At 29.5% G+C, this 23,774-nt stretch overlaps 2 protein-coding genes across 11 annotated transcripts in view; one reads left to right on the forward strand and one right to left on the reverse strand.

Annotated features, from left to right (window-relative positions):
• Positions 1-2,980: 2,980 nt before the first annotated feature.
• LOC132934567 (tubulin beta chain-like) lies at positions 2,981-16,182 on the reverse strand. 5 transcript variants are annotated; one of them, XM_061000887.1, is made up of 5 exons: positions 16,108-16,182; positions 5,068-5,176; positions 4,158-4,353; positions 3,924-4,083; positions 2,981-3,836 (listed from the first exon to the last, which is right to left on the reverse strand). In XM_061000887.1, the coding sequence occupies exons 3-5, from the start codon at positions 4,301-4,303 to the stop codon at positions 3,021-3,023; spliced, it is 1,122 nt and encodes a 373-aa protein (XP_060856870.1). In that variant the 5' UTR covers positions 4,304-4,353; positions 5,068-5,176; positions 16,108-16,182; the 3' UTR covers positions 2,981-3,020. The 5 variants fall into 5 exon arrangements, with proteins under 5 accessions (XP_060856870.1, XP_060856866.1, XP_060856869.1 ...); XM_061000883.1 differs by lacking the exon at positions 16,108-16,182 and adding an exon at positions 5,323-5,505; XM_061000886.1 differs by lacking the exons at positions 5,068-5,176; positions 16,108-16,182 and adding an exon at positions 4,624-4,731.
• Positions 16,183-18,380: 2,198 nt separating this feature from the next.
• Positions 18,381-23,774, forward strand: part of LOC132935669 (bestrophin-4-like) — a 37,107-nt gene continuing 31,713 nt past the window's right edge. Inside the window, exons 1-3 of one of the 6 annotated variants that reach the window (XM_061002277.1) lie at positions 18,381-18,595; positions 18,681-18,767; positions 18,823-19,020. In XM_061002277.1, coding sequence (XP_060858260.1) covers positions 18,950-19,020 — 71 coding nt within the window. In that variant the 5' untranslated portion in view covers positions 18,381-18,595; positions 18,681-18,767; positions 18,823-18,949. Of the gene's footprint in view, positions 19,021-23,774 lie in introns of all 6 variants that reach the window. The other 5 variants (XM_061002278.1, XM_061002279.1, XM_061002275.1 and 2 more) reach the window with 5 other exon arrangements.

The following is a 23,774-nucleotide window of genomic DNA, read 5'->3' on the forward strand; positions in this document are numbered from 1 at the left end:
TTTTGAGTTAAGATTTCATAAAAATGTTTCTTTTTGAATCTAAGATTTGAAAATATAATACAAGATTATCCATATAAGTTTGTCTACCTTTATCGAAAAAAAATATCTACAAGAAAGTCAAATTCAATTTTTATGAGCGTTTGAAATTCATATTTTTACAACATTTGATATTCACTCGATTTCTCGTGTAACGATTTTCTTATTTTGTTGTAATTAAAAAACATATGACTGTAGATACTTGAAAATTTCACTGAATTTTTATATTAGCATTTACTATACACCATAAAATTTTGAAAATATTTTGGCTCTTTTTGAGCGGTTTACGGGCATTGTCAGTTTTCAATTTTTTTAGTTTTTTTTTCTATAAATATCAATAAAAAATTTTTTGTTGGGTAAAAAAGCGTGAAAATTTAATATAAGGCTCCTGATATATCGTTCTAATAGCAGTTGAAAAATATTAAAAATACATAGGCACAATTTTTTTTTATAAGCATTTAAAGTTCAAATGTTAACAAAATTTATCAAATTTATAATTTATTAATTATTTTGTAGTTAAAAATGTATAAAATGTTTAACTTTTATGGCTAAGGATTGAAAATTTAAAACAAGGCTCCACGTAAATAGGTTATATATAAATTACTTTAGATATTCATAATAATATCATCAATTAATATACTTGATAATATCATACTGACTGACCGTTTTCGTTTAGAATCGTTTTTCTTATACAATGATATTATATCATTGAATTCAAATTTAACACCTTCCATTACAGTGACCCACTTGTAACCTACTGTACAGCAGAGCGACATCAACTTATCCACCTTTTTATAATTGTTGTTCTATCATGCCGGGTGATCATTTAACGTAAAACATTCATTATTTAAAAAGTATTAATGTTATTGAAAATATTTATTTTGCATTGTCTTAAGTTGTTACAAAACAACGTTTTTATTAAACAATTTAATTTTTAAATATTTTTTATTCTTATAATTTTCAGATATTTAATTTTTTTAAATGATAACTGAATATTTTTCTGAATATTTCGATACACAAAAATTGAATTTAAGATGATTACTTTATGAGTTATATCATTGGTTATAAATAGTATTAAATAGTATTCATTATTAATGGTTATATATGTATTTAAAGTTTAGATAAACGGAGTAGTGGAACAAATTTGCAGAATTTTTCACTTTGTTTATCAAAACTTTAAATACATATAACTGGCATAAGCTACTCATTAACTTTTTAGTTATCGAAATAGATAATCAAAAAAATATTCTTCTTTGGAATATGAAATTAAAACTGTGTGTTATCATTCAAAAAAGTAAGAAACTTAAAAATGTTGAAGTTTAAAAATTATTGTTTTTAACGAATACAAACAATGTTGGTATACACTATACCTACAAATTTTATATTTCATAAACTTTTATACTTTTGGAAATAATGAATATTCACTATTCAATGATAAATGTATCACCAATCAATCGGTATAGGTAGTTAGGTACATTGTTTTTATTATTATTATTATTTCTATCATTGGCTAAAAAAATAAGCACACTACACTGAAAGTAATTACGGGCAGGATTTTGTTACCCAGCTGAGAAATTATTATAATATTTATGGATTATTGTCATGGAGTGTATTATATTTAGATAATATGAAGTTTTTTTTATTATTTTCTATCAAATCTTGGGAATGCATGTGCAGAGATAGTGCGAATATAGGTACTATATTGTATATTGTGTATTTGTGTGGCGGTAATAGTGAGCGATTTTAGTCGCTGCGAAGTTTGCCGCACTATAGCCGCAGGCATGGGCTGCAATTCGCGCAAGACTGAAAATGCCTTCCCGTACGCACATCTACTATTTTTTGTCACGCCTCTACCACATCCGAAAACGCCTCTATAGTTTATGGCTCTATTGATATTATGGTAATCCATAATTAACTGTTCTCTCCGTTCTCAGTAACTAGGTTCGCCATAATGTGTCATAGAACAGCGCGGGAGTAACCCAATTACCAGCTAGTATTTAGATAGTAAGAATGTTTTTAGTCCTAAAAATGAATGTGCCTAATACTCAAAAGGTTCCAATTTTGTTGAAAAATGTCCTGAGCCTAGTGAAAAATACATGTTGTATAGAGAATTTGTTTTCCAGGAAGCAATATGCCAAGAGAGGTACCCTAGCACCATTGGCGAAACTAGGGGGGGGGTTGCTTTGGGTCCTTAGTACCCCTAAGTCAAAATTAGCACCCCCTAGTTCAAATGTCTAGTTGCGCCAATGCCTAGCACCCTAGCACCCCCCCTCTGGATTTACGCCTGGCTGAGTCGTTACAACTATACTGATATACCAGATACTTACGTATTTATTTGTAACTTATATGTATTAATATTTAATAATATACAGTTATACTTTGAATGAGTCAAAATAACCTGCTCGGTAGGTATACTATTATATTATTATTATAAACTTATAGAACATAAAAATACATAGTACTTACACATTTTAAGAATTAGGTTATTATCTATAGGTATGATAATTTAGTGCACTTTTTTCGGTATAACAAAATTATTTTTATTTTTTAATCAACATTTTTAAAACGGTTTAAGCTCAAAAGATTATTTTTATGAATTGAAACATGTATTAAGAATATTACTGGGTTGTTTTACGAATTAGCGCACCTAAGATTAATTATATCTATATAGTTGTACCCATTATAGGTCATAGGTGTGAGGTGTCACTAAATCTTTTTTCCAATGTTACCCCACGAAAATATTCAGTGGGACTGGTTGAACCTACTATCGTCTTGAATAATTGATAAATATACATCAGTACTCAGTACTGCAGTGACAACAAGTTTTTCTATTAAATTACAACAAAGAAAGTCGTAAAAAAAAAATAATAATGACTAAAAAAACAAAATTGGAAAATTTGAAAATTCAAAAAACATTAACAAATTTGCTGTAAATATTGTTTTATTTCATAAATTAGATGTTATCGAATATAGACGATCAGGATTTACGCTTCGGCATCCTCATCGTCGTCATCTCCTTCGCCGTCCTCATCGATCGTCGCGTCCTGGTACTGTTGGTATTCGGATACCAGATCATTCATGTTTGACTCAGCTTCGGTGAACTCCATCTCGTCCATACCCTCGCCAGTGTACCAGTGCAAAAATGCCTTTCGCCGGAACATGGATGTAAATTGTTCAGACACGCGCTTAAACATTTCCTGGATAGCTGTTGTGTTTCCGATGAACGTGGCCGACATCTTAAGGCCCCTGGGTGGTATATCACACACCGCAGTCTTCGTGTTGTTCGGTATCCATTCGACGAAGTAGCTGGAGTTCTTGGTCTGTATATTTAGCATCTGCTCATCAACCTCTTTCATGGACATACGTCCCCGGAATATGCTCGCAGCCGTCAGGTATCGGCCGTGTCTGGGGTCACACGCTGCCATCATGTTCTTGGCATCGAACATCTGCTGCACTAGTTCCGGGACAGTGAGCGCACGGTACTGTTGGCTCCCACGGGATGTAAGCGGCGCAAAGCCAGTTATGAAGAAGTGCAAACGCGGGAACGGTACCATGTTGACGGCCAGCTTCCGGAGGTCTGAATTGAGCTGCCCGGGAAACCGGAAACAAGTGGTCACGCCGCACATTGCCGCCGATACCAAGTGATTCAGGTCGCCGTACGTAGGAGTAGTGAGCTTTAGCGTCCGGAAGCATATATCATACAGCGCTTCGTTGTCGATGCAAAATGTTTTGTCGGTGTTCTCTACCAACTGGTGGACGGACAACGTGGAATTGTATGGTTCCACGACTGTGTCGGATACCTGTGCCGGATATGGTAGATTAGATTAGAGAAACCAACATATTCATGCAGTTTAAAAACTTGAAAGACATTTTGGGGATGACTATACCTTGGGTGATGGAACGATGCTGTATGTAGTCATGATCCTATCCGGGTATTCTTCACGAATTTTTGATATCAAAAGTGTGCCCATCCCGGAACCAGTTCCGCCACCTAGCGAATGAGTCAGTTGAAACCCTTGCAGGCAATCACAACTCTCTGCCTCTTTCCTGAAAGACGATATTGTTTAAGATAGAATCAATGAGTTTAAAAATCGAATAATATAATTATTATATTGATATACCTGACTACGTCTAGCACTGAATCCACTAACTCAGCACCTTCCGTGTAATGTCCTTTAGCCCAGTTATTGCCTGCACCAGATTGTCCAAAAACAAAGTTATCTGGTCGGAATATTTGACCAAAAGGGCCAGATCTTACCGAATCCATTGTCCCAGGTTCCAAATCTACAAGCACTGCTCGAGGAACATACTTACCACCTGGTAGATTAAAATATTATTGTGAATTTTTTTTTGTACATTTTAATAAACTACGTCGTATCATAACAATGGTTCATAATATAATGTAATAGCTTTTATTTAAATGTTGTATATACCACCTATAACCTATTCGATATACCATGTATTTATTGTCATTAATTCTGTGTTCAAATATTTAATACAACCATTATTCATTTACTCGTATAATCCATATTATATGTTATGTATGAATCGAATTGTTTTAGTAGGCACTAGCTACTTGGTACTCACATTATAATACAGCAGTAAAATACTAATAAACACCAATTGTTTTTACTTATTAGGTTATATCAATTAATCTTTATTCGATTATATAAATTATGTTCTCAATGATTTCACGTACTTATGTAGTTTAATTAAGATTACAGTTGCAATTAAAACCAAACGTTAACAAATAAATAAATAGTATTTTGCTAATCGATTATGCGTTATGCGATAAACTGTACTTTTTGATATATTAAAATTTATTGCGCTATATTTGTTTTTGTTACATTAATTGAACGGCGACCACCAAACACATAATATATTATAATAATATGATTCAATGTTTTTTCCGTTCATCGAAGAAAATATCAAGCTTTTTATTATTAAATTTATTAAATTAATCAATGTTTTATGAAACTCGGCATACAAATTGTATTATACTGTTAAATATTTGCTAATAAAGATTATTACCAAGTGCTTCAGTGTAATAGACATTGATTCTTTCTAACTGTAGATCGGAATCTCCATGATATGATCCGGTTGGATCAATGCCATGCTCATCGGATATTACTTCCCAAAACTAAACAATTATTCAAATTAGTACATAATCGTAGTTTAAAATAGTTATACAACTTTGTATGTTTATGGCAATATACATATTATACAATTATGTTTATGCTAATGGGAACTCGAAGTTGGGTCTTATAATTTTGTATATTATATTACCTTTGCACCAATTTGATTTCCACATTGGCCAGCTTGCAAGTGACAAATTTCACGCATGATTATTAACTAATAAATTACAAAATTAATAAATAAGTATAAGCAAGTTAGAACTCAAATTAGAACACCAAATATCACAGACGAAAAGTACGCAACAATATAAAACAACTGTCAGTTTGTTTGGATGTAAACAATTATTAATTGTAGCAAAATTAAAATAGCCAGCACTATCTCAGAAATTCAATAACACAATTTTTACTTAAAACAAATGTACAATTATAATTTATTGTAAATATATCATCATATTATAACAATGATGTACCTACCTACCTATGCTGCTGAGTACCGATGTGTTGAAAATACAATGATAAAGTTTAAAAGATGGGAAGCCGGGAACCTGTTGTTATGGTGGTATAACAGTGGCTGCTATTTTATAGGGGTGGTGTGTAAAGATTCTAATTTGTAGATGTACGAGATTGGAATTTAAAACTGGTTCAATATGTGAGTTCGATGAGCTAGATATCATAAATTAATGAAGGGACAACGCAGATACAAGCGGTGCAGGTTGTGGTCCTTTGAATGATGCCACGGCCCACGGAGCACGGAGTGTCGCAGCCAGTGGCGGCGTGAATAACTATTTAATGTGGTGGCTGCAGCCTCATGCAAAAGGGGAGTGGGTTATGCAAGACCGTATATGAGGGGGGATTTTGGGGGTTCGAACCCCTCTCGAAATATTTTATAGTTAATAAATTTAATTTATGTAACTTAATTATAATAATTTACCATGTGGCCATGTGGGTACCTAATAATATGATAACTAGGCATATTATGTTTGATTATTAATTATATTGTTAAACATTTTATTATAATCGAGCTAATACAAATTCTGATGGCGTTTTCTATAATATAATATTATTATATTATACATAGATATAAGATAAGTCACACACTATTAAAGGCGTAACGTTTATAAGGTAGGTACTTAACACGTTCACGACCAATGGGTAAATTTGGGCGTTCTTTAAATAAACCATCTCATAAAATGGCTTTTAATTAAAATAGGTAAACAAAATAGGAAAAATAACTGCATCTGTCGGCCAATATTTAAACCAACTAACTATATAAATCAATTCCTCAGATAACGTATAATTAAACCACGACAAAATAATATTTGTTAGAATAAACTGGAGTAAATAAATCCCGCTTAAACATCATATTGACCGTGTCACATATATGTGACACGTGGTACCTATATAAGTATATTATCGAACAATAAATGATCGCCCGTGTTGCCATTTCATCTCCGAAAACTCCATGGTATTGCCAGTACACACAGAAGTAGCATTATTCATAATTTTATTGTACACATTAAATAAGTACACCAGTACAAATATTTTGGAACAAATTAGTGTCAGTTCTGTGCGCACTGTATATACCGTACTTGCGACCCTCCAAAATGTTTGAATAATTTTTTATTTGATTATTTCAATAAAATGTCAACTCGTAAGCACAATAATTCACTTACAAATTATTGCAGTAAATAATTAAAACAACCGAGAACGAAACAAGCACAAGTTCTACATTGACCGCAATAATTACACATACACCAACTGACAAACTACAACGGAATCTACTAAATAATGATATTACTGATATTGGCTGCTGTTTAGATCAAAAGGTTAGTGATGAGTTAAAATATAATAGTTATTTTCTAATGTTTAGATACCTGATAACAATTTTACAATTCCTATGTCAGGAAATGGAAATTTAAAATTTCAATTAAATTGGATTAAACGATTTCCGTGGTTATGTTTCACTAAAATGCAAGATTCATCTGGAGCGGTGTGTAAATGTTATGCTATATTTTATCATAATTTTTTCGGTAAAGGTGCACACCAGAAACCGGGATTATTGGTTACAAAACATTTCAATAAATGAAAAAATGCAATATAATGTTTTACCACACATAACAACACAGAGTGTCATAAAAGTAACGTTGTTGTTATAGCAGAAAATTGTATTTCCGTTTATTCCAGAGAGTTAGAAAGAGTTAGATATTTGTCAAAAAATTTACCCTGCACGTGCTAATCAAATTACCTACAATAAAAATATTATTTGATTTAAAATGGTTTTGACATGGCAGTTATAAAGGTTCACCCACACATTTCTATACACCAATATTGTTGTAGTTGGAGAAAATCAAGTTGTCAACTCTTGAAAATATTCTCTTAAAGGACGATACTAAAAATATTAAATTGTTGTCATCTATTGCAGGCTGTTACCGTAGAGGAAAATCATTTTTGATTAATTTTATCTTAAAATATTTAAAAACCAATAAATAATCATAACAGATATTTATAAAACATAGGATTAATAAGTAGTAAGAAATAATATTATAGTACAAATTAAACCTAATAAACGATGATACTTATTAAATTGGTAATGAAGACACAACATTAAAGGGGTTTTCCTGGTCCAATCGACAAAAAAGAGTAACTCACGGTATTATTTTGTGGTCAAAATTATTTAAAGCTATTTAAGAAAATTTATATTTTCATTTTAAAACGTAGCCATATAGTGGCATAGTGCTGCCAGATCTACTCAAGGCACATTTGATACTGAAACTAAATTCAAAGAAGATTCTATGTTTTTTCTACTGAGCACTATAATAATATGCTTAGCTCAATACAAATAAATAACCTACCCTGATTTAAAAATGAATAGTTGGTATCGAACTTGTTAAATTAAATTATTGTTCTATATTAACTTAAAAATAATATTAACTCGTTTAGCCTAGGCTATAGGCAGGCAAATCGCAAATGTACATATTATTATAGTGTTTATCAATCATAAGCGTGAACATTACCAAAAGTAACAGCTTAGGCATAAACTGCACCAGTGCACCATCCTTCTCTAAAAAAATAAAAAGGGCAATGCCCATTTGGTATTTCGTAATAAATTGGACAAATATTATGGCTTTTTGAATTTGTATAAGTTGTAAAATTGTAATGATGAACGTATAATAATATTTTAAATAATTAACTATAGAAAAATAAATAGTCGATTAGTTCGTTATTAATTATAAAGTTTGCAATCTATAAAATAGGGGAGGAACTATCTCTATATATTAGATTACTATTATATATTATATACTACATTTTTTATTTATTTTTTTTTATTTTGTATTTTTTATTAGTTAACCCGCGGGAACTTAGGCCATTGGATGGTTTTTAAACTGTGACGGAGGGTACTGTAAGCTGTAAACACGTGTGTGTTGTTTTTGGCAGATTTTCAAGTGAGCACCCATAGGTATCTGCCGTGCCCGGGTGGGGGATGGCGGCACTTGTTCCCCGGACACCGTGACTTGCCCGAAGAAAAATGCCGTCCGCGGCCGAGGTATCGAACCAGCGCCGGTGCGCGTTGCAACCGACGCCTTAGTCCGCTCGGCCACTCCGTCCCCCTATATAAAATATTATATATTATATACATGATATATCTATTGACTATTATTATTATAATATATTACTCATTAGAATATTTTGTCAATTTCATATTTTCAGTTTTAAGGCGAATTATACAGGCAAATTAAAGTGGTTAAATTTGGAAACTTCAGTGTAACAGTACGTCAGTATCTATGTATCGGCATGTGTCAGAAAATTTTTTAATCATTCTTGTCCAACATTTTATATGTGTACAATATTAATTAGACTTATTATAACCTACTTATATAGCCTTTTAATTTTTTTGAATTTTTTATTTTATTTATTTTAAAGTGATGATATTACAAAATACTAAAATATATAAAATTAATAATTATAATATACATATACATTATACACCTATTGCATGCATATTATTGTAGACCTACTCATTTATTTTCTTGAGATATTATACTATGTAACTAATGTATTATTATTATTTATTATTATACAATTATAGTTATACATTTATTAATTTATAATATAACAACTAATAATAATATATAATATTATAGATAACCAATGCTACATTGATGCTAAACTGCAAATTTTTAAATTTCAAAATAACTTTTTTGTTTAAATTTAAACAATGTTAACGAATAAAATAACTATGTGATGGAACGGTATAATACTAATACATATAAATTATAGTTTTGAGTCTACAATAAAATATTTTCATGGACATGACGAGGTCAATGAAAGCTTATTTTAAGTATACTGTAAGTATAGTTATGAATTATGAATTAATAGGCTTATGCACTACAGTATTTCTCAAAACAAAACTCAATACTTCAAAATCAGGACAACGAATTGTCTTTGTAAATAAAATATATAAAATAGTGCAGGACGTCGCTGTTGGTACTTCTGGTCGGTAAAATGAGAATCTGGTATTAGGGGTTCAGAAGGTGTCTGCTAGCAGACGACGAACAATTGAAAAACTGTTTGTGTTTCACGCAGTTGCTAGTCGAAGTCGTACGTCAGAAGTCGATTTTATTCTTATTTCTACAACCAAGTCTTTCGGTTTAAATTTATTCGACCCTCAAATAATATATTACACAAATATCAGTGTATTATATACCTAATAATAATAATAATAATAATATAGCAATAGGTATACCGCAGTCGTTAAGCCATGCTATTATGATAATAATATGATCAATATGTACATACTGCATAATAATATTATAGACTATAGTAGGTACTTACATCAATGAGTACTACATTATCATAGAACAACCTACTATACGTATTATGTACGTGTACTCAGTTATATTTATTTTATATAGGTATCATAATGTAAACCATAAAGGTTAGGTTAATAATTGTATACCTGCATCCAAATTCCAAGCTACGAGTTACAACCTAACGAGCACTCAGCGCCAATAGTTTTAATTATTATTGTTTACCTATACTGATTACTGTAGAACACCAATTGACTATTCCGATTTCCGAGAGTATGAGTGAGAAATTTAATTTTAAAAAAATACCCATTTTGATGGATTAGACGTTATTACGTCTTATTAGTGTTGTTAGTTATTACTTATTACTAATTATTAAATGGCACTTTTTACAGTTTTTTAAAAAGAGTAATTTTTGGCTTCTGTTTTCGCAAAATATTAAATAACCATATATCGGTTTTAATTTGTTTATAACACAACCATTTAATTTATCAACACGTATTTAGGATATATCTTAGACTAAGATTACTAACTTTTTTTCATGGATATTTTCAAATTAGGTATGTTTGCAGATTTGAAATCTAGATTTTATAAATCGAAATAATGTCATACTGTGGTCTAATTTGTGTTGTGCTAAAATAATATTATCTAAGTTTATAAACATCCAAGCTCCTGTGAGTTGTGACAATACTTTAAAACGTCCTACCGATCTAATTCTCGCATGACTCGTTCTGTAAGGTTTTTTTTTATAATAACCGCTAGTGTGTGTGACTTGAATGTTAAATGTTTGAAGGGAAGTTTGCCAGTGTAATTAATCATAAATAGCGTGGGTCTAGAATGAAAAGGTTCTAAATCGTTTTCATGAAATTGTCCAGGAGAGCAATTTTAAGGTTTAAGTTCAAATATTTTACTCCTTGATCAACATTTTTTAAAAATTAAAGTTCTAAGGCATGCATCAACTTGAATAGTTTAATTCTCAACATTATAATAAGAATTTGTTGTGTTGGTTGGTATACAAATTATTAATTAATAAATTACAAATTATAAAATGTTAAGTATGAATAAGTTCTACAATACTAGATCCTTTTCTTCCTAAAATAAAAAAAAATTTTATTTAATTAGAACTTTTTCATTTTTATTTATTATTTTTATTATTGATAGCTGAATCCTTTTCAGAATAATGCTTTCTCATTGCTACCAATCTCCTAACATGAAACAATGTAATAATTATGAAACATCGAAATTTGTATTTCGATCGTAAAATTCTGTTCGATATAGTTAAATGTAATAATTATTAGGTACTATTGGTAGAGATTAATTAAATTAGAATCTTTTCATACTAACGTAGTGTTGATAATTTGGTTCCATTACCTAACCAAGCGTATTCAATTTGATTTGTGTTTATAATTTAATTTTGGCGATTTAGAACCTTTTTATTCTATAGACCCAAGCATTATAAATTATAATATGATTGAAATTAACTTTTAGTCAATATACCGACGTACCGTAGTCCGTATAATGGTAACGGAGGTTTACGGTATACAAATATAGCTTCAAATATAAGTCTAAATATTTTGAAAATTAAATCTAAAATGGGAGGGGGGGCAAGATATTATATTATAATATTATATTGTTATGATGTTCAGAATATTATTATAACAACAAAAATTATCTTAAAAAAACCTGTGACTTCACTCTGCTGTAAAGTAGGTGCCTAGTATACTGTATACCCCGTATCAAGTAGGTCACTGTAATGGATGTGTTAAATTTAAATTCAATGATAAATCATTAAAAATGATAATAAACGATTCTCAATGGAGACGGTCGTCAGCCTAAATTGTGCCTACAAAATAACTCACGTTTTAGAAATTCAAACGTCCATAAAAAAATAATGTGACTTTACGATCATAAAATAACTTAGTACTTTATAACTTAACTGTTTTTTTAATGAATGTAAAAAAACACGAATAGACAGTTAACATGTTAACACTGGCGAGATGGAGAGTAGTTCGACAATCACGATGTGCTACTGTTGACGAATAGTGTTTAATTACCTATAAGGCTATAACTATCTAATAAATCTAAGTTTGCATTTACTTCATGATATTACAGTAGTATATTGTACCTACCTACTTTGAATAATTTTGGTGATTTTGGAGCCTATACCTACTCATTAAGTGAGTATACAACAATATGTATTTTTGATAATAATATTGATCATTATAAGAAAAACTTGTGAAACACCAGACACCTTTTGTCAATTTTCCAAGCTTTTTTACTCACACACAAGTTGGATAAAAACTAAAAAGAGTCGACAATTTAAAATGTCTATAAAAAGCTTCATAAGATACATTGTATTACATCATTGTATTACATTATATTAAATATTTCCACCTTTTTGTAATTCTGAGGAGAGCGAATAAAAAGAATTGAATTTAAAATTTAAAGTTAGTCTATAAATATCAATAAAATGTTATTTGTTGGGCCAATAAGCGTCAAAATGTAATACATGGCTCCTGATATATTGCTTAAATAGAAATTGAAAAATATTAAAAATACATATGCACAGTTTTTTTGAATAAGCATTTAAAATTTGATTTTTGACAACATTCATCAAATTTAAAATTAAAAAATTATTTTGTAGTTAAAAATGTATAAAATGTTCAACTTTTATAGCTAAGGATTGAAACTTACAACAAGGTTCCACGTAAATAGGTTATTGATATATATATATATTTAGTACATTTACAGAATGCATTAATTGAATGAACGGTATTTAATGCACAATTATATCTTTGCCGCAAAATAAAAAAGGTGAGTAAGTGGATGTCGGTCTGCTGTACAGTAAGTGGCGCAACTAGGGCTAAAATATTTTGGGGAGCTGTTGCCCCACCTGAAATTACATGAAAAGTAACCCGTGGTGGCGATGCCTCCCCCCACCCCCATATATATTCACATAAAAATATAAAAAAGTCATACAAAAAAAATATATTTATTTACTCAAATTTAATTTTTCACAACAATTATATACTATATCTCAATATCAGGCATTAGTAAATGTCTTAAAGTGTCATTACTTATTAGTTATTACATATTAGTCATTGTACATTTTAAACATAATATTAAGTTTCCCTTTGGTACCCACTACCCATATATTACCTACATATTATGAGTTTTAAAAATTATTAAAATTATTAAATTTCTGAAGAACGTTTTTAAATAGGTAAATATATTATATTTATCAGCTTAATACGTTGCGTATTATGAAGCCATCTCAAATAAAAAAGTATTTTACAAACAAAAATTGTCATAGTACAAAGAATAAATACAATTATGGGTAAAAAAATATAAAAATTGTCTATAACGTAGGAAAAATATTATATAATATGCTTTTTTTACTTATTCTTGTACGTTATGATACTTGCCACATATATAGTTAGGTTTCTCCCTAGTTATTATATAGGCTGGTTTATTATTATGCTGCACCTGGTATGTATTGGTGCTATTCAACAAAGAGAACAAATACATTCTTTACTCGATACTTGCAGCACCTGTCCACCATCAGCGCAAAATATGATCCAAAGGCAACCCAAAATATACAAAAAGGCGTGAAAAAAAACCCTTTTTAACAACCCATATCCGCAAATATATTATTACTTACAAATGTTTATATTAGTTTCAAAATAGTAATTAAAACAAAATTTTAGTTTTAAATTAAGTATTTATGTAATATATTATCATTTATCAACAATACTTTTTATATGAATTTCAATCGGTATCCAAGTTGTCTAAGTTTAAATCCAAATTGTCATTCCACAACAATCTCATAATAATTAAGTACCTAGTACAAATGTAAATAGTCATGCAATATTCATTAGAAATTCTATAATGACCTTGTGGGTAAATAATTCACGGGCTACCTTATATAACATATATCAATACTTGTCACAATTAGTTTATTGAAATTTTAAATTATTTTAATGAATGCCACCCACAAATAGCATACATCATAGAATAGTCCAAAACATCATAATATGAGATTTATAAATATAAGTTGGTACCTCAAGTCCCATATTCTCGACTCTCAAGGATAAAAAAGAAGGTAAATCCTATATTGTTCAGCACCATCTTAGACTGAGGTAGCTGTAAGTGCATGTAACCTGATTTACAAACAATAATATTTTATATGGTAATTCATGTATTTAGCCTGCGTCATTAAACAAGTATTAAAAGTTGCTTGGAAAATCCAAAATCTCACGTAAGTGCCTACTTAAATTGTTCTCTGAAGTCTGTATTGCTGGAAGGTTATATTTTCCTAAAATAACATATTGTAGACCCACTAATCACCGTCGAACCAAATAAAACTGGTTTACAGTGGTGTGTGTGCATGTGTGTGTGTATATGCATATATCGCAGTATTCGTAATGCGTATTTAAATGGTTCAACGCTCCTCGGCATGTAAGAGGGGAGATTTGTGCGTAGCACCGCAGAACAACCTAACGACGGATCAAACACAGTGGACCACTGCCGACCGGCGACCACAGTCCACGGCCAACAGGGTTTGACTTCAGAAGTCTGAAATTAATGATTATAATTCATTTGGAAGATAATGACTTTCAATTTTCAAAAAAAAAAAAAAACAATTCAAATTTTGAGAACATATTTAATAACGCGACGGCTAGCTCCCGACAGAAGCAACATTCCACGTTGGAGTTCTGATCAATTTATTTTTATTTTTTTCTACTATATTAAAATTATAGTTTTCTATTCTATCAATACAATATAATTATTTCTACACCTATTCAAATAAAATATACTAAGAAAAGCATACAACTGTGAAACATTATTGGACAAAAAACGGTGTTTGTCGGATTTATCATTATAACTTATAACTTATAAGATATGCTGCAGGTATATAAAATAAAAACAAGATGAGGATAATACAGAAATTTGGTTAACTACATATTGTAGTCTTTTAATAAGCCGCTTTAAATCCCTGTATTTTTAAAATAATTGTGATCATAATTTAGTAGGTAGTCAGTTTACAGAATTAATGGAATATACCATTAATTATATACAATATACATAGGTACCTACTATGTATTATAATATTACGATTAATTTGATCTTGAGTAATGACTAATGAATTTGAGTTGGTTGCTTTGACAAATAAAAGCCTAAAGACAAAAATAAGAAATTTTTTATCCAAACACGCTGGTTTATTATGGATTTTTAATATTTATGAATATTATATATTATATATTTATTGAATTTCCTGTAAATCTACAAAATGTTTGAATCAAACCTCATTAATAAGAAAGATTTGTGTTAAATTGTCAATTTTTTTATATGATAGCATGTAACTTTTAGAACTTAGAATGTATATTCAATAAGGCATACAACCATAAGCAATATTCATAAAAAAATGTGTAGATGTTTCATGATTGAATTTATAATGAACAAAATTAGTTTTGGTAATTAAAAATAATAAATAATTCGTCATCTATGAATATATAAGTATTTTTTCAGCATTCTCTTTAATATATACCTAGCAGTCATGCAATGTTAATAAAGTTGTTAAGTGAATCATGTATTCATATTTCACACTATGACACATCGACATGTCACATGATAATAATTGTGACCTATCTTTTAGCACTGTTAATCGTATCTCATTTTTATAAATCATTTAATTTTATTAAATAATTACTGATTAGTAATTTAAGATAACAGAACCTTTTCAGTGGATATAGTAAAGTCTTATTTCGCAGAAGCCCTCTCCCCCCAAAAAATAAGTAAATTGATGAAGGTTAATTTATTTTAGATACCTACCCATAAGGATATACACATTAGATTTAATATCCAAAAATGGTATGACATTACAAAGTGTTACAACTGGACTACTTATAATAACTATACCTATCAATTACAATAAGTAGGAACAACACATTAATTTAAGCTTCACAAATTGTAAATAATTTAAATTATAAATTATAATTATATTTATCAAAAAACAGAGTACATAACTAAAGCTCATTTAATTAATATAGACATTAGACATAATAGTATAGGATTTAAAATACATTATAACTGGAGACAGAAAAATACGTTTTTATTAAATTTAAAAATACCTTGTCAGAACGTTGATAAAAAATCACATAAGTATTGCGTTTTTGTAAAATGAATAGTTTTAAATTAATATAACACTTCAGATAACAAACTATGTTACTTTGCATTTTGCAGCCATACGTTTTGTCAACCAATCCTTTATTTACTATAATATTTATTATTTAATACATAATCACTCGTAGTCTCATGAGTCATGATTAATAGGTAGATACTCTATAGTCTATACAGTATATACAACGATAATAAAATAAAATTACCTAACAATTTATTATCGTTGTCGTATAATATATATACTATTATACTATTTCCTACTATCCTATTCTACACTGACGTACTACTAGTTCTATGTCAATGACGTATTTTATTAGCTGACAGGTGACAATTGATCGTGTATCAATATGTTGATCGTATTGACTATTGATGCAATGTATTTACTTGGTAACGAGTAGTTATAACGACCATCACTATTTAGTGACAATAATAATACGTTAACATATTATTATTATTTTTAAATAACTATATTAAAACTTTGTTCCTTGCAATAATTATACGATTGCACCTATAATATGACCATGAAACAATTCATGTCCTTATTACCGTAGCTCGTAGCCCGTATAGGTTTTCCAACGTTCGGCTTAATAACTACCTCCTTCAAAGATTATTATTTTGACGAATTAGAGAACGTCACTTGAAACTAGTATATTATATTTTACCATTCTAAAGCATAATATATACTTAAACTAACTACCAAATTCGGCAAATCCACTTTCGTAAACCAAAACTGTATAAACTTAAAACCATTGGCGCCGAACTTACATGCACAATGCACAAACTAATAAACCGAACTAATAATTTTGGTCATAATATTAAACTTGAGTAAACAATAATGGGCAAACCAATAAAATATATTTTTTTATCGACACAATGTTGTTAAGAGTACACTGCTACACGTCTACACTGCAGTATCCACCGCTATTTAAAACTAATAATATTGAGAGTTGGTAGGTTATTGGAATATTGACGTTTATAAAACTTAAATGGTTAAGATAGTATATCTTATCAGATGTTAGTATATCTGAAGTATTCTAATCTTCCTAACATTTATTTTCCAATATTAAAGTTATGTTGAGTTCTTTTATAATTGGTAATTATAGTTACATTTGGTGTACCTAGTGCATGGCATACTCAGTATGATGTATTATAATATGTATAATTTATCAGAAGTTAGAGGTATATGTACCATTTAAGTGCCTAATAAGAAAATACAAATGAATAGCAATTATTCGAATAATCTATAGTAAAAAGGTTCAAATATTTCAAAATAATCCTTTCATTAGATATTTTTGGAATCGATAAATATAAAATAATAATAGATACAGGTATTTCTCAGTAGCATAAACTGTGGGAGTGTCAGTTTAGGTATAACTGGTATAAGGACATTCGTAAAAAAGTATATATGGATATACCTATATCGAATGTCATTCATTTTTATTATTTAAAATCAGCATGATAACTTAATTTTATGTAGGTACTTAATAATAATTTCTCAAAAGCTGCCGACTGATGTTCGATGTAAAGTTTGATAAAACCCAACCTGTTGGTTGATACTAAATAATTTTTAAATGTTTTTCAACAAAACAATATCCCACCTTAAAATGCATAGTTAAATGTAACCATTTATCGATTTGAACTTTATCCATTTAATTGATTTTTTTGAATGCTTTGAATAAAACACACAAAATTCGTTTGATATTCAACATTTTGGTTTTTTTCTTGATCAAAAAAACATCATATGTATAGGTAACTTTTAAAAAGATTACAATCGCAACCGCAACGTTCCGTTTTTATACCAATCGTGATAACGTGATACGAAATAAAAAAACGTATTTTCCTAATACTCGCTGTGGATACCGTGAATATAGGGTTATTATACCTGTGTAATAAATACCTGTGAGTATAATAGTCGCCTATTATAATAGAATGTGGGGATAAATCTAGTGTGTATGATTAACCAACTCGTACACTGTTATTACACAGGTTTTGTTGGTATTCTACGGTATAGGTACTATGAAAACACCACGCGATGTATTATTATTTTTGTTATTATTATATTTGTATGATTTTTAAAGTTCATTTGCGTGTGTAATCGTGAGTAAAAACTAAAGTCGCAAGTCGCCCGGCTGGCGCGTCGACCTCGTGAGATATAGGTATACTTATAGTGGCGGCGGCGACTCGATGTCAGTGAGCGCTATATAATACTATAATATGAATTAGTTGGTGCACATGCCGCCGCAGTGTCGTGCCGACGTTCGCTCGAGCAACTGCAGCTGTGATCGCTACTCGTTGGGATGTCGTCGGAAGCCGGCGCCAGTAGATTTGTCGCACTCGCGTCCGGGTAAATTTTTTCATTTACCCACCCCCCCGAGTGCCGTCGGTCAGAAAGCGATCAGCATTTTGGCGAAAACTCGCCACCGTGACGATTAAAAATTGGTGCATTTATCATATTTTTGCTCTTTATAGTGACGATATTATAATTAAATATATTATTATAATTAAATATATTATTTTAATATAGTTTACGCGCGCGTTACGATCACGACTAAACCGTCTATCTTCAGTCCGTCCGTCCGCCGACCATTCTACCGGTGTTATCGCGAAAACGGTAACAATATTATATACCTATAGTTTGGAATATAACGTGACTATAATAATATTAGTTAGGAATTTTTTTACCACATCGTCAGCTGCTGCAGCGGTGTTCTTAGCGGTTATATACCAGTGTCGTAATATATTACAATTAATATATAATATACGACAACAACGTGACAACAATATCGTAGAACAATGACCGTTACCTATACAGCAGAGGTGGCCACGTGCAGGGGTTTCGGATGTTTTCTCAAACTACTATTGAGGTAAGGTTATAACTTATAACACGTTTAATATGTATAGATATTGTATAGGTATGAATAAACACACAATCATTATCGGGTGACCACGATTAAACGTCGCACTGTCGTGGTATTATATAGGTAGGTAGTCGTGCATTGTAATATTATTAATTACCTGTGTTTAATTGGTTGATATTAATCAAACGCCATACAATATATACTACTATTTTATACTTGCTACCCTTCATTACGCATTAATTGTTTGAATAATAGGCCTATTTGTAGTGTGTTTGTGTTTGTTCAATGCTATACATATGGTCTTAGGTATGTACTCGCTGTTATACAGTGAACCACCGTCGTTTGTTAAAAACGTCTCGTAATTTCTAATTTATTGCTATATTTATAAAGTATAAGTGACCTACGATTGGTCAAATACCACCTATACCGTTTATCGCATTACGCATATATTATATATTAGTTGTGACCGTCACACAAATTTGCATTTCTTACATATAGTTACATTTAACGTCTTACTTACCATATTAAGCAATATATACTAATCTTAAGAAGATGTCACACCCAACATGGTCAATTTTCGATCAGTAGAACCAATTTTGAGTTGTTAGCTTTGGTATTAGGGCGAATTGACATAATAATAAACTTTAAGTTAAGAATATCATCTGTTTTTGTGAGTCAGTATTTTTGGACATTTTAATTTTTAAGCACAATTTTTTAGTACTTGTAGTGTATGAAATATCAAATATCATAATTTAAAATGCTAATGTCATGCTTAAAAATTAAAATACTTTATATCTAATATTAGGTAAAATTACTCAAATATTAAAACTAAAAATACAATATTATTGGAACTGCTGAACACAAATTTGCTTTGTTGTACGTTTGTAAAACAGACACAATACATGCGGCACCCTCTTAAGATCCTCCGCATTTCACTTATTATGATGACATTATAATTTAAATTAAGGCGTCATTTCCAATTATTATTTGAACAAAAATCATTATAAAGAATAATATTGTCTGTTTCTTCGATATTTTAGAACTTTACAATTATATTTAATGTCAATTAATTTCTTAAAAATAAAAATATTAAGCAAGGCTTTCAACAAAACACATTTAATGCTATTCTTTATAGTTAATATAATAATATGTTATATTTTACCTAATTTCAACAATGTAATCACAATGATATACGGAGAAAGATCTTAACTATATTACACGTGTCTAAGACGGAGGAATATATACCGGTGTGCCCTCTTAAGTAATTAATGATTAAACTAAGTTATAAAATCATATAACTCTAATAACAATTATTTTTACTGTTAGTGATTTTTATTAATTTAATTAGAAGAAAGTGTATGAAACAAATAGTAATATAGTAATGATTATCTACGCTGATTATAGACAGTAACAACTGAGGTTGATTTATCGGTGATGACAACTGGATCCCCTCTCCCCTTTTGGTCTTATTTTTTTGCCCATATCAAAATTATATTACTGATTTTAAAATGTATAAAGGTATTCCATCACAATAACAGCTTTAAAATACGCTAATGGATTTTCATAATTTTATAAAATACTATGATAAAATTAATAGTTGTAAATTGCTTCAAAAACTAGAAGAATTCCAATATAGAATACATAAGAGTTCACAAGAGTCTATAAACTACGGGCCGTGGACAAGTTTTTACTTGGCCCGCTAACTGCAGCAAATAATCCAAAAATGAACTATTTAGTATTTTTTATAATCTTGTTTATTTTTTTTCTGAGGTTTTTTCTACCTTCAATGAACATAAATTTATTTTAGTTATAAGATCAATATATTTAACATAACTACACTACATGTATTAGTTGGAGTATTGGCGTACAAGAAAAAAATACACTAGTCAATAAATTTAAAATAATATCTCTTCTCTAAACAACGGCGAGCGGTAATAACCATTAAAAAATTGTACTTACTTATCACGTTTATAAGTTCATTATCTACATTTCTGTAAAACTATAAATGACAAATTTTATTATATATTTTTTTTCTTGCAAAGTTTTTCATTTCTTTTATGGTTCTCAAATAAGAAGTTTAGAGACCCATGCGGCCATGCATTAGGATTAGGCTATACTATTCCCTAAGGTATGGGCGGTTGTGCCTTGTATACGGGCCTCTCTACAAAAAAAATACATTATCACAAATTATTATTATTATTTTACTCGATCATTGGCCGATACGAAGGACCATGCGATTTAATGTAATAATGTAAAGATAATAGCTTTGTTCGAGCCGCCTTTTCTGTTAGTGTGCGTGTTCGACCTTGTACTGGAGAAGTGACTGATCGAACACCGGTTTTTAAATATTTTGCTTTAGTTACTATTATCAAAAACCTCGAATGTTTTATTTTGTAGAATTCAGAATACTAATATTGAAATTAATTTAACTTTCAATTAAATTAACTAGATTTATTTAATATTTAATTTATTTTTTGTATTTCTAAAAATTCAAAAGGAAATTAAAACAAAACAAAACCACTATCAAAACCACAGTCAATAGATGGCGTATTGGCTATTATATTATAAAAACCATAACATACATAATATAGACCCTGGCATTAAGCACTTGTAGTTTTTTAACGTACCTACCTATATTGCATTTTTTATTATTAAACTGTTTTAAACAAAATTGCATGCAATTTTGAATTTACAGATATATTACTGATACATTATTATAAAGCGTTAGTAGACAGTAATATTATATCCAATATGCATTGTCCCTGACAAACAATTATTAATTGGTCTATGATCGTTAAAATATAATCTAAATATTTAATATTAAAGTGTTTTTTGGCGGAAAAATAAATTCGAAAATTTTTTAGTTAGTACATAAATATAATATTACAAACTTTAAATATCAATGTTTGTAATCTTGTAACTTCAAATTGCTATATTGGAGCTTTGATATCATTATCTTTAAAAAAAAATAAAATATTATCAAGGTCGGTTACAATCATTAAGATGGATAGGAGAACATGTATTTATTTTTCTCAATCATAAATCATAATAACTCTCAATGATGACTATTGTCTATTATTGATTAAATATATTATTCATATTTTCGTTTCGAAGATCGTGTTGTTTTTATATGGTTCATGATACGAATTCACAATTATTAACTCATGAACAAAGGCAATATTTGTTAATTAGCTAAAAGCTCACAGTAAAAAAAAAAATTTTAAAAACAATTTTAGAATCTAATATGATTGTTGTAACTTGTGTTGGTTAATAATTAGGTATTAAAAAAAAAATGTTTGAATATAATGATAAATATTATTAACTAGGTATTTTAATTTATCGTGATTTGTAATTATAATAAATAGGTAGGTAGATTGTAAGGTATATAATTATCACATCATCAATACATACACATCGTTTTAAAAAGTAAACTTTAATTATTGGTTGGTATGTAAATAATGTATAAGCATTATTTCCTATGAAATTAGGTACTTAAAATAAAGGAGATATTGACAAAAGCATGTATTAGTACATACAAAAATATACTGACAGTAATTATTCACCATAGGTATAAGTCTAAAAATTTAAAAATTAAATTAACTAATCATCTATTGTACGACAAAAATGTAGGTACCGAAATTTTTTTTTTCTTAGATGATAATTAAACACGTTTGTGTCACATTATAACGTTGTAACTTTGTGAATCGCAAAATAGTTCCACTCTTCACGATGTACACATTTATTATACCTATTAAGATTTTGGTCGTTCACCGTTTACGAATCACTATTGTTCGTTTCGACCTTTGTTGTAATAGGTACAGTTTCGCATCGTTCGATTCTTGGGTTATGCACCGTTTGCGCATCGTCCGCATCGACTTAAGTCAAATTATCGTAAGTACACCATTTCCGTATTAGCAGATTTAATAATTGTACTGAGAGAGTTTAGGCGTATCCTAAAGTGCAAGTTGCTTACCAACTTTCAGCTTAAAAATTCAATGCTCGTAATTTTCAATTATAAACGTATAGGTATATTACAAAAATATTAAGCAACTGACCTGTACGGATGACTCATAAATCGTAACCTGCACGATCACGATAGATTTTTATCGAAATATTTTACCAACCTATATTTATTATAAATCATAATTATGACATAATATTTAAAATTTAATTGAATAAGGCAACTTATTTTTAATTGTATATAATTATATACTTATATACATAGGTATATACTTGGGTACTATCGATATATTACCTGTGAATTATAAAAACTGTTGAATTTTCAAGTTCAACCAGAATTTGGTACCTATCTATTAAAAGTTATTTTAATAAGTGATGTACAACATATTATGTATTTTTTAAATTTGTGAAACCCATCTATTATATTTTTCAATATGTTATTGATGCGCAAACGATGTATACGATATTTTGGCACAGGCACACAGGTATACAGACGATGCGCAAAGATGACGGACGAAGATTTTGTATTTTGAATCTCGAAAACTTTAAATTTCTGTTTCAAATTAATGAACCAAGATTAAAAATAAATAATAACAAACTAGTATGTGACGTACATGGGTCTGGGTTAATGTAAAATAAAACATAATTTTGAGAGAACATATAATATGAAAGATCGCATCATGTGTAGTGTATAAGAATAAAGTTATTGTCCAATAACTATATATGTACAACGATTATTTGATGGTTAGGAACCTACTTAGTTATTTTTGTTTACTATAATAAAATAATGACTCTACTAA

Source organism: Metopolophium dirhodum, chromosome 1 (assembly GCF_019925205.1).
Source record: "Metopolophium dirhodum isolate CAU chromosome 1, ASM1992520v1, whole genome shotgun sequence".
Lineage (NCBI taxonomy): Eukaryota > Metazoa > Arthropoda > Insecta > Hemiptera > Aphididae > Metopolophium > Metopolophium dirhodum.

Bases quoted from the DNA above. Each gene is read 5' to 3' on its own strand.
- LOC132934567 (XM_061000883.1), bottom strand. From the start codon at position 5,379: ATGCGTGAAATTTGTCACTTGCAAGCTGGCCAATGTGGAAATCAAATT. The intron at 5,177-5,322 runs GTAATATAATAT...ATAATTGTTTAG, and splicing joins GAAATCAAATTGGTGCAAAG to TTTTGGGAAGTAATATCCGA. The intron at 4,354-5,067 runs GTAATAATCTTT...TTAATCTACCAG, and splicing joins CTATTACACTGAAGCACTTG to GTGGTAAGTATGTTCCTCGA.